A 12,384-nucleotide genomic window follows, 5' to 3' on the forward strand; every position below is an offset into this window, starting at 1 on the left:
ATCGTGTACCACATTGTGTTCATGTATGTGCATGGAAACGCCATAGACAATTCTTGGCATAGTATGTGACGTTAAGTGGTGGAAGCAGTGAATGTGTTTGAATATATTCAACTGTATTTTCAACAGAGATATTAGGCAACCAAAGTCATCGGAAGTGGCATAATTGACGATTTCGGCAACTAACTCATAAAGCGGTTGCACCACAATTCTTGGCGGGAAAAAGTTCAAATTTCGAATTTGTTCAAAATCATTCTCTTTAAAATACTGACAGATAAGCAGCTTTCTGGAAGAAAATCATTTGAAATAGTCACCTCATACATTTACGGTGATTTTAAAAAGCATAATATAAAAAGGCAACACCCCCCCCCCCCCCCGCCCAATTTAACTGACTTACATGGGAAACAGGTGGCGCCACCTATTCCCAGGGGTCCTGTCGAAGTGTTTCTATAGCTACAATTAATCACACCAATGATATATATGTGTGTGAGTGTAAATTTTCATGCTTGTTTCCAAAAATGCACAAACACTGACCTAAGCCATTAGACTATTAAGACTGTTTAACATCATAGCAACAACTACAAAATACAAATGTCTGATGTCATTAAAGATTTAAGCACGGGCCTAGAAAATGTGTTTGAAGTTGCTTGTAACATTTAGTAACAATATGTGCCTAACACACTATGCAGACTTTCAATCAACACGATTATCAAAGATATACTACAAGAAGGAAATGCTGATCCACTACCAGAGGCGAATCTAAAGGGGGGGGGGGGGGGGTAGTGGCCCGCCCCCTAAATTTTGCGACAGTTATAATTTTATTATATATTAATTTTCATTTTTTTACGATCCCCTCCAGACCTCCCCCGAAGTTCCATTGGCATTCCACCTCATGTCATTGCCCCCCCCCCCCCACAAACGAATTTTCTGGATCCGCCACTGACTACCCTAGTTCCACACAAAAATTGTTACTGTAAATTTAGAAGCACCCCACAATTTGATACACAGATACTCAGTGCTAGCTGTGGCACTTGCCAAATTCAACACAATTGGTGAATTTCATTTTACTTTGGTGAAATATTTTAATGCAATAAATTAATATTTTGTAAGAAATAACTGAGTTTCTGACAACTTTCTGCAATTTTTGAAGTTTAATAGATAATTTAGAGACATTTTCTGCTCACCCAGAGCTAGCCCTGATACTAATTGAAATAAAATTATATGAATAAATTATAAACCATTACATAAACAAACTTTATGACAAGTCCTGTCACACATCTCTGTAACTGGTGTCATGATATCATTCAGTTATCTACTTAAAGTGAACGAACTTCGAAGAGATGCCATTTGGTTTAGTTCTACCTCTATGAGGAACAGTGTACTACTACCGTATATGTACCCCCTATCCCACCACCAATGTTAATTTGGATTTGATAAATGGTACTTCTTTCATTGAGTTTTAACACAACAGGATGTGGAGGAATGGGGTCCAGGAGATATAGATTCAAATTACCAATTGGATTTTTAGTTTTCACTGATCAATTTTAAAATTTTGCATGTTTTACAAATGGTAAAAAGTTAAAGTCTGTTTTGTTAATGACACCACTAGAGGTCATTGAATTATTAATCATCAGCTACTGGATGTCAAGCATTTAGTAATTGTGACATATACTTTTAGAGGAAACCTACTACATTTTTCAATTTGTAGCAAGGGATCTTTTACATGCACCATCCCACTGACAGGATAGCATATACCACAGCTTTTGATATATCAGTCGTGATGCACTTTTACCAATGTTAAAAAACAAGCAGTATCATATTACAAAATGAAAACCCCCCAAAACCAGATCAACCCCAAACAAAACAAACAAAAACACTCAATGAAAAAAGTACTTTGTACATTAAACAGTTAATATCGTGTTATATCAAACAATGTTTTACTTTTGACAAATATGTAAAAAAAAAAAAAAAAAAATAATGTGTTTGTAACTGATCCCCAAATAACGAAAATAATGTGAATCAATCCTTGATCACAGTCCTGTGTAGTTATGGTTACACATACATTATGACCATCACATACAAACTGTAAACTGTACATGCACTGGCTACACATAGGACGAATAATGAAGTAGGTTGTTAGAACATACCAATGTTAAAAATATGCAGTATTAATACAAAATGAAATACAGAAACCCCACTCAAAAATCCAACAAAAATACAAAAAGGTACATGTACTTTGTACATTAGTTATTTTCACGTTCCATCAAACAAGGAATTTTACTTGTGTAAAGAAATGTAAAAAACCGAAGAAAAGATAAATATGTCTAAAACTGGTCCCTAAATAATATAAGGAATGTGAACTGGTCCTTCTTCAGTCCTGTGTAGCAATGGTCATGCAAACCACCATCATTTACAAACTGTACACTGTTACATGCACAATGATGTCTATATGTGAAAGCCTGAGGAATGTAAATCGGTTCTTCACAGTCCTGCATAATCATGGTTCCATAAACACCCATCATTTATAACTGTCCAGAGTTACATCGATGTCTGTATCTGAGAAAGCCTAAGGAATGTAAATCAGATCTTCACCAAAGTCCTACAGGTGTCATAAACTTTACATAAACGATCATCATTTACAAACAAAGTTCTTCTTCACAGTCCTGCATAATCACGGTTATCTACATTCTCAATAACCATCACTTACAAACTGTATAGTTACATTGACGTCTGCATTTGAGAAAACCTAAGGAATGTGAATCATGCAACTCTTCATCAAAAGTCCTGTGTCATAAAGGTTACACAAACGACCATCATTTACAAACTGTACACAGATACACTGACATCTGTATCTGAGAAGACCTCACAAATGATCTCCGCCACCTTGGCCCACTGTAGTCTGTCAAGTCCGCAGCCAATAAGTGGCATACACACTGACTTCACGTCGTGGGCCACGCAGTGTTCTTTCATGGCCACAAGACTCGATCTCATTGTGTCGTATGTGGGCTTGTCCGAGTATTTCTTCTTGGTGATCAGATAGTACACGTACCGCTGTCCACGCTTCAGAACCGCCACACTGCCTACTGATTTACCTACAAAACAAATCTTAATACAGTCGAATCCACTTAATTGCATATCAGTTTATAGTATAAATAGGTTATTTGCATAGCATATAGGTTTATAGAATAAATCATTTATTTGCATAGCAGAGCTTCACTGCATTCGCCATTCTAACCTTCGCAGGATAAAGCCGATATCTTAAGACAGCAACCAGTTATTCCCTATATATCGGTTATCTACAAGATTACTGTCTGCATATATAAGGAAGGATGGAAATGTTTTATTTAGTGATGCACTCAAAACATTTTATTTATGGTTATATGGTTAAGGACCACACAGATACTGAGAGAGAAAACCCGCTGTCGCCACTTCATGGGCTACTCTTTGTGATTAGCAGCAAGGGATCTTTTATATAGACCATCCCACAGACAGGATAGTACATACCATGGTCTTTGTTTCACCAGTTGTGGAGCACTGGCTGGAACACCCTGCTATAAAGACCAATATTTAAAAGACCAAAATATTTCCTTACTATTTTACAGTAAAATTACTCCAGTATTAAGACCACTCCACTATTATAGAATGTGACAAGTAAAGTCAGACTCAATGGTCGTTTTCAGTGCATTTAGACACCACAAATGTGACCACAGCATTTACCTGTCATGTCACACAAGCAACAAGCAATAGATAACGTGGTGATATCTTGCCTAGTTGTCTTCCCTGTGATGTTAAAATTAACTGCATGTGTTGCTCATGCAAGTAATTAAATCGAATCTAGGGGAAAAAGTCACAGGTTAAAAAAAAATCATGGAAAAATAAACTCAGGGAAAAATAAATTCAGGAAAAAATATCACAACTTTTAAAATATATTAAGCAATAGCCGATGTGTATTTTTGTGCTGTGGTGTCGTTAAACATTCATTCGTATTAAGCAGATGCTATTCTTAAACCATCAACACTGACAAACACTCCAGTGATGAAATGTTTGATCAGTGTTTGATTTGTTTGTGACTTTTCCCACCCTGTCTTCTTTTCCCATGAAATTTCACCAGTGACTTTTTTCCTAGATTCATTTTATTATAGCTTTAGCTGGCAATATCAATTATTGTTATTATAATTGAGCTATGTATGATCCATCACAAACCTATCTCCTATGACGAGCTTACTGTGGAAAAGACACTTTATAAAGGTTTGTATGTCTAGATAAAAACTAATGACAAACCTTGGTTTTTGAGTTCCTGTATTCCTCCGAACTTGTTTTTAAAGATGACAGCGATACCTTTCCCCATTCTAATGTCCTCACTGATACAGTGAGCCAGGGCTGATGTTTCTGGACATTTAAACAGATCTCCTTTCACCTCATGAAGCTGAAAACCCTGAACAAGAAGAAATATTTAATGGCTTTCAAGATGTTGATGTGTATAAAGTTGTCTTTAAAAACAGTTAAAACAAGAACAGGCATTGGATTTGGAGGCGTGTGTGTGTAGGATTCTGCCAGTCTTAAATTTTTAAAAATACAGATAGTTTTTAATTTCATCTCATAATCTTATGCTTTCAACCCAAAATCTGGGATTCATTGAAGCACAAAATCGTCCTAAATTTGCAGCCTAAGAAGAATTATTCAGTGGATATTACATGGCACAAACAGACTGCAATTTCAAAACATTTTTGCTACTGCAAAATTAAATGCTCACCCATGGCAATTTTGTGTCTGCCAACAGCAACAAACTACCATTGGTAAAGCCACTGACCAATGGCAATTTATACTGCAGCTACGGTTATTGCCATCAGTACCTTCACTGTTTGAGCCCTGTATTAATGAGCTGATATTATTGGTACAGTTATAACTGAAGATAGATCTTCAACAAATATTTAAATATTGGCCTCAGTGCCCATAAATTTTTTTTATTGCATGGGGGGTGGGGAGGGGAGGATGGATACTTTTCACCCTCTGCCATGGGATCTTCTATAACTGTCTGATTAGAAATGGTTAGTTGATCTGGAATTGTGTTTAACATCAGGGCCATACCTAAAGTGGGGCAGGACAACCAATAAAAATATCAACAAGTTCTCTTTGTAAGCCTCTAAGAATTGAAAATTGGTGAAACACATATATGGATTAAGTAAAAATAAATTCAGGTAACCTAATTCCATTCTGCATAACCTGTTTAACAGACCTCACTATTTAAGAGGATGGAAGGAAGGAAATGTTTTATTTAACGACACACTCAACACATTTTATTTACGGTTATATGGCATCAGACATATGGTTAAGGACCACACAGATATTGAGAGAGGAAACCCGCTGTCGCCACTTCATGAGCTACTCTTTTTCGATTAGCAGCAAGGGATCTTTTATATGCACCATCCCAAAGATAGCAGGGCTTCTAGATTATGGTAGCCCCACTCCCATGACTAGTGATATTCAATGTTGGGCTAGTAAATGTTGCAGTTAAGTTTATTTTATAAATATGAATATCTTGACCCCACCCCAAACACCAATGTTAGTGTTTTTAAGCTCTATCTCCCTCATTAGGTGACATATCTGATTATTACTATTATTTAGTAAAATTGTATTAACTTATTTAGTAGGGCTAGTGAATTTTTAATTGTGGCTAGTACATTTTTAAAATCACTGATCCCGTTGCTAGTGGATTACAAATTTTTTGTAGAAGCCCTGCACAGGATAGTACATACCATGGCCTTTGTTACACCAGTTGTGGAGCACTGGCTGGAACGAGAAATAGCCCAATGGGCCAACTGATGGGAATCGATTGTTTATAGGGAATTATCACTCTCACTTCCCATAACTGTCCTGAGATTGGTTCAAGGAGAGTAAATTGTAGCTCCCCTTACCATGTGTATTTATATGGTATCAATATACAGTGGACTCTGTCTAAACCGGATTTTGTGTAATCCGGATCTCTGCATAAACCGGTCCATTTCTAAAGTCCCATCCAGCTACTGTTTATCTCTTAGATATAAATCTCTGCCTAATCCGTACTCTGTCTACTCCGGACTCTGGATCAAAAATCAAGAACGAAAGAACCGTTCATGCATTAATTACCTCTGTCTACACCGGATTGGATTTGACTGAACGACGGGCTGCTTAATTATTTGAACAAATGATCGTCAATTGCCAAGTAATCAGGACGCCAAATACAAAATGTAATCGCACACGTGTGAAGTTTACTCTTATTGCGGTAGGTCGTTAGATTAATCGGATTAATATTAGTGTGTGTGTTGATACCTAACTGATTACACAGTTATGAATTCGGCGAGTTATACTTGTCAACCTAACGCATGTATAAATAGGTGCGAATCGCTTGTATATTTTGTGTAAATTGATATAAGCACGTTAATTCCCGACATCTGACCTGACAGTCATTTGTGGGCATACATACATACATACATACTGTATATTTTGTGTTATCTTATTTCATTTATAATGGCGGAACGACCCCAAAAACGGCAACGTATCGAAATTTCGTTAGAAACTAAAGTCAAATTAATACAAGAATTTGATTCAAATTCGCAGTCAAAACATGGGATCAAATGTCATTATCGATCATTCAAGAACCATAACTCTGGGTGAAACTCTGTCTAAACCGGTCCTCTATGTAAACCGGACTATTTCGACGGTACGAAGTGAGTCCGGTTTAGACAGAGTCCACTGTACAATAAAGAACACTTATAACGAACATGCTTAGAATTAACTACTGAATAGAATGAACTGATTGTAAAGTCCCAATTTATCTCCCTTTACATTAATAACCAACTTATGAAAATGTGTACAACGATCTACTACTATAACGAACTAACTATCATGGTCCCTTCCGGTTCGTTGTAAGTGTTTTATTGTATCTTAAATGGCTCCCCATAAAATAAGTTAGGGAACCAATTAATCAGTCCACTCAGTGCTTTTAATATCAGGTTCTGATTTCATAATGTCCATGGAAATGATGTCCTTAATGTAATGTTTTCAAGAATGAAAAATAGGTTATGCATAATAATATTTGCATGAGTAATGCACTAACGAAACAATCATTATTTTTATTATTTATTTCTTGTTCCAGCCAGTGCACCATGACTGGTATATCAAAGGCAGTGGTATGTGCTATTCTGTCTGTGGGATGGTATATATAAAAGATCCCTTGCTACTAGTTGAAAACTGTAGTGGGTTTCCTCTCTATGACTGTCAAAATGACCATATGTTTGCAGGGCTCGAACTTAACGACGGCACTGACGGCAATTGCTGTCATTGAGATATACATTGCCGTAGGTAGAGAGCATCACCGACGGCACTTTTGTGCCATCAGTAAAACTCCCCAACAGTGGCAAAGTGTATACACCTGGTGTACATTAACTGCCAATATTCAACACTTACTCGTTTGAATGTCTATATACAACAAAATAACCTTTCAATTTGCTGCAAATGCCACTTTAAAAAATATATTGCCGTCGGGTGGCCGTTTCAGGCATGGCAATTATTTAAAAAATTGCCATGGGAGACAAATTCTTAAGTTCGAGCCCTGTGTTTGACATCCAATAGCTGATGATTAATAAAAAAAATCAATGTGCTCTAGTGGTATCGTTAAACAAAACAAACTATTTTTTTCTTTTTTCAGAGGCCTGCTTTGTAGTGTAAATGTGTCCATTTTGTGTAACTGGAGATGACCCTATTATAATACTGTAACCCAATTTATTTTACTACTAATGTTATTTCAGACTAGATATGCCCTGAAGATACTGGACTTACATCCTGGTTATAGAGGGGTAGGACATAGCTCAGTGGTATAGTGCTCACCTGATCTAGGATCGATTCCCGTTGATGGACCCATTGGGCTATTTCTCGTTCCAGCCACTGCTCCACAACTGGTGTAACAAAGGCTGTGGTATGTATTATCCTATCTGTGGAATGGTGCATATAGAAGATCCCTTGCTGCTAATTGAAAAGAATAGCCCATGATGTGGCAACAGCAGGTTTCCTCTCTCAATGTCTGTGTGGTTCTTAACCATATGTCCGATGCCATATAACCGTAAATAAAATGTGTTGAGTGCATCGTTAAATAAAACATTTCCTTCCTTCCATCATGGTTATAGAAGATGGAATGAATAAATGAATTAATAATTGAATGAATGAATGAATGAATGAATGAATAAATGAATGAATGAATGAATGCATGAATGAATAAATGAATGAATGATTGAATGAATGAATGCATGAATGAATGAATGAATGAATGCATGAATGAATGCATGCATGAATGAATGCATAAATGAATGAATGCATGAATGAATGAATGAAATGAATGAATAATTAGGAGATGGAATATACAAACCCCAGCTTCTGCCATCCTGATATCTTCCGACAGACCTCTATAATACTTGACTGTATGTGATTCTGTTAAAAATAATAACGTGATATATTAAACACTCATTTATTATATAGGCCCTAATCTTTTATATTCACATATCTATTTTCTTTCTCCCCAATTCTCATCATTAAAATTTCTCCAATTTGAAATGGTATGTGAGAAAAAAAGAGAGAATCAACTGATAGTTTCAACTTTGTAATAAATAACATTATATAACCAGGATTGTTTGTTGTTTTTTGTGTGAATTTATCATTGTATAATGGTCACAAATTGATAAATTCACAAAAATAATAAATATTTTTTATAATTACAAACAACACTTCTATTTACAATAGTTAAAAATAAACAAAAATAAGGTTTTAACATCCTTTCACTGACCTGTTTTTATGCAATGACATCCCGTCTGACGTAATGACGTCATCTTCTGAGGTTTATCGAAGGATAACATTAAGTTTTTATGTGATATCGTCCAATCAGAATAAAGTAAATATTAAAACAGCGGGAAGTTTGTAATTATATTTATCCTATAACTTACCCACACATTTCGATAATAATGTTTTGCTGTCAATCATGGGTTATTTGTTTACAGCGAACAAGACTTGTATACCTGAGCGTAACGTTTGGATGATATTTAGTTAAGTACATGACATCAAACTACATTTGTGCTAATTGCAATGACGTCATATTACCAGTGAGGCGACTTCAGAACTTTGATCATTCATTGAATATTGAATTAAAATGTTATTTTAGAAGTGTTATAGGATAAATAAAATTCGCTACTCATGTTTTTTAATATGTAAAATATCAACCTCGTCTTTTTAATCGGTATTTGTTGAGGCAGCTAGAGCCTCTGTATATTAAACCTACAATCTCACCTACTCATGTTACGCTATTTATACCTTGCCCTCGTCTCACATTTATGGGAATAGGAATGTGCACCTTCAAGACTATCATTTTGTGAAACGGCAAATTGACAGCTTTTAAAGGAACATTCCTGAATTTGCTGCAATTTTTAAGACGTTATCGACTAACAGAGACGTTTTAACAAGTGTAATTATATATCAAATATATATTTCTGCATAAAATATTAGTGGCTGTATATTAAACATGTTTCTGATCGTTCTAATATTTGTACCAGGTTAAATATAATTTTATTTCTAAAAATATGTCTTTTTCGTACGTACGAAATTATTTGAAGACAAAATCCCGTTTGGGCTTCTTACAAATATTAAAATGACCAGAAACACATTGAATATACAGACACTGATATTCTAAACAAGAAAATATATTTAATATGTAAGTTTAATCGCAGAAATATTGTATTAGTCGGAAACATCTTACAATGTAGCAAACTCAGGAATATCCCTTTAACACTAAGTACGCTCTAGCTCTATCATCACATGAAATAAACAGGAACGACTACAGGACAATCAAGCTACAAATTATGGTATAATATTATAATTTAAAATGTTTTATTATTACCCCACACACATATATACAAACACACATGTGACGGGACGTAGCCCAGTGGTAAAGTGCTCGCTTTATGCGTGGGGTCGATACCAGTCATTGGGCCCATTGGGCTATTTCAGCCAGTACACCACGTCTGGTATATCAAAGGCTGTGGTATGTGCTGTCTTGTCTGTGAGATGGCGCATATTAAAGATCCCTTGCTACTAATGGAAAAAATGTAGCGGGTTTTCTTTCTAAGCCTGTATGTCAAAATTACGAAATGTTTGACCTCCAACAGCCGATGATTAATATATCAATGTGCACACACGCACGCACACACACACACACACACACACACACATACACACACACCGTTAGTACAAAGTAACAGCTACCAGGTATGTATGTATGGGCTTGATCATTTGCAACAATTATCTTTGAAGGTTCCTTTCACAGTCGGTGCACAAAACCATTGCAACATGAGTCCAAAGTTTTAGAACTCCAGTTCAAATGGAGCCGGGAACGATTATTAAAATAAAATTAATTATGACAGTCATACAGAGACCTATATTTGAACCATTTTAACACTTACAACAAATGTTGATAAAAACTGCGTTTCTTGATTGTTAGTCTATCGCACACGTCTTGTTTCACAAGATGTTGACAATCTCAACCTGACCACAGAAAACTAGAGTTACCTCTCTTGGGTCAGTTTGTACATGACGTTTGTCTTGTCCGTTTACACAGATAAAGTTTTTGTTTAACGACACCACTAGAGCACATTGATTTATTTAAAAAATCGGCTATTGGATGTCAGACATTTCGTAATTTTTGACACGCAGTCTTCAGAGGAAACCCGCTGCATTTTCTCATTAGCAAGGGATCTTGTATATGCATTTCCCCACAGAAGGGAAAGAAAGAAATGTTTTATTTAACGACGCACTCAACACATTTTATTTACGGTTATATGGCGTCAGACATATGGTTAAGGATCACACAGATATTGAAATAGGAAACCTGTTGTCGCCACTTCATGGGCTACTCTTTTCGATTAGCAGCAAGGGATCTTTTATATGCACCATCCCACAGACAGGGTAGTACATACCACGACCTTTGCTATACCATTCGTCGTGCACTGGCTAGAACGAGAAATAGCCCAATGGGCCCACAGACGGGAATCGATCCTAAACCGACCGCGCATCAAGCGAACACTTTACCACTGGGCTACGCCATCCCCCCCCCCCCCCCCCACCCCTAGACACGACTGCACATACCTACAGCTACAACGGCCTTTGATATACCAGTTGTAGGGCACTGATTGGGACGCGATAAATACATTCATTTTATTATAGGATTGCTATTTTTGTTCTCCATTCAGAACTTGCTGCAGTTAATCCTAAAGTTCAGTAACATTTTCCCGTGACATAAATATTGTTAAATCATCTACATAATCCCTGTTTTACAATGTTCAACGAATAAAAGGGCATCTTTTGTGTATATTAGAAAAGCAGTAGCGGATCCAGAAAATCCATTGGGGGGGGGGGGCCCAATGACATGAGGTGGAAGGTCAGGGGACCTTTGGGGGAGGTTTGGAGGGGGATCGTAAAAAAAACAAAAAACAAATTATAACTATCGCAAAATTTGGGGGGGGGGGCAGGCCCATGGAGCTCCCCTAGTTCCGTCTCTGAAAAGGCTAGATATTCTAGTATTGATCCCCATGAAACACCATGAATAATGGGATGAAGCATTTATGTTGCGATTCCAATAGTGGTGTGTTGCATTCTGTTACTTAAATATGACTAGAACAAATCAAGATAATGTCCTTTGCAGTCTAAAATTTTGAGTCAGAATTGCATGGTCAAAACCACCAAAAGCTTTTTTAAAATCAAGAAATATAACTCTCTTTAGATTTAATTCGTTCATTTTATATAGCCATTTATCAGTTATATAAAGTATTGCAGTTTGGTATGAGTGCATTGGTCTAAACTCTCATTGGGAAGAATGCAAGAAGTCAAATGTTGTTAAGTAATAACATAGTTGTTTGGAGATATATTTTAATAAGTTTACACAGTGTTCAAAATACAGATATTGGCCTATAATATTTAGCTTCATATCTGTTCCATCAGAATTGAATACTGGGGTAACTTTGGCAATTTTAAAACATTGTGGATATAATAATTATGCCACTGTATAAAAGAAGTGTCTTTCTATTCAAAAGTGTTTAACTTAGCCTAAAATAAAGAGCAAGAAGTATAAATAAATAAATAAATAAATAAACAACAAACAAAATAAAATACTACAAAACAAAACATTTTAAACAAACATGAATTAATAAATGAATGGATGAATGAATGAACTGATTAATTTATGAATGAATGAATGAATGAATGAATGAATGAATGAATGAATAAATAAATAAATAAATAAATAAATGTCAATGTAGTGTCTTCTCTAGCTAGACGAACAGGGCACGTCCTAATACTGTCTGGGGTCAACGG

General features: G+C 36.0%; 1 protein-coding gene across 2 annotated transcripts; it reads right to left on the reverse strand.

Annotated features, from left to right (window-relative positions):
• Nucleotides 1-1,765: 1,765 nt before the first annotated feature.
• Nucleotides 1,766-10,575, reverse strand: LOC121371973 (ADP-ribose glycohydrolase OARD1-like). 2 transcript variants are annotated; one of them, XM_041498205.1, is made up of 4 exons: nt 10,479-10,575; nt 8,399-8,460; nt 4,279-4,423; nt 1,766-3,089 (listed from the first exon to the last, which is right to left on the reverse strand). In XM_041498205.1, exons 2-4 carry the CDS (start codon nt 8,411-8,413, stop codon nt 2,815-2,817), a joined length of 435 nt encoding a protein of 144 aa, XP_041354139.1. In that variant the 5' UTR covers nt 8,414-8,460; nt 10,479-10,575; the 3' UTR covers nt 1,766-2,814. The 2 variants fall into 2 exon arrangements, with proteins under 2 accessions (XP_041354139.1, XP_041354138.1); XM_041498204.1 differs by having other exon boundaries at nt 1,767-3,089; nt 4,279-4,432.
• Nucleotides 10,576-12,384: the final 1,809 nt, after the last annotated feature.

Source organism: Gigantopelta aegis, chromosome 4 (genome assembly GCF_016097555.1).
Source record: "Gigantopelta aegis isolate Gae_Host chromosome 4, Gae_host_genome, whole genome shotgun sequence".
In the NCBI taxonomy this organism is placed as follows: domain Eukaryota; kingdom Metazoa; phylum Mollusca; class Gastropoda; order Neomphalida; family Peltospiridae; genus Gigantopelta; species Gigantopelta aegis.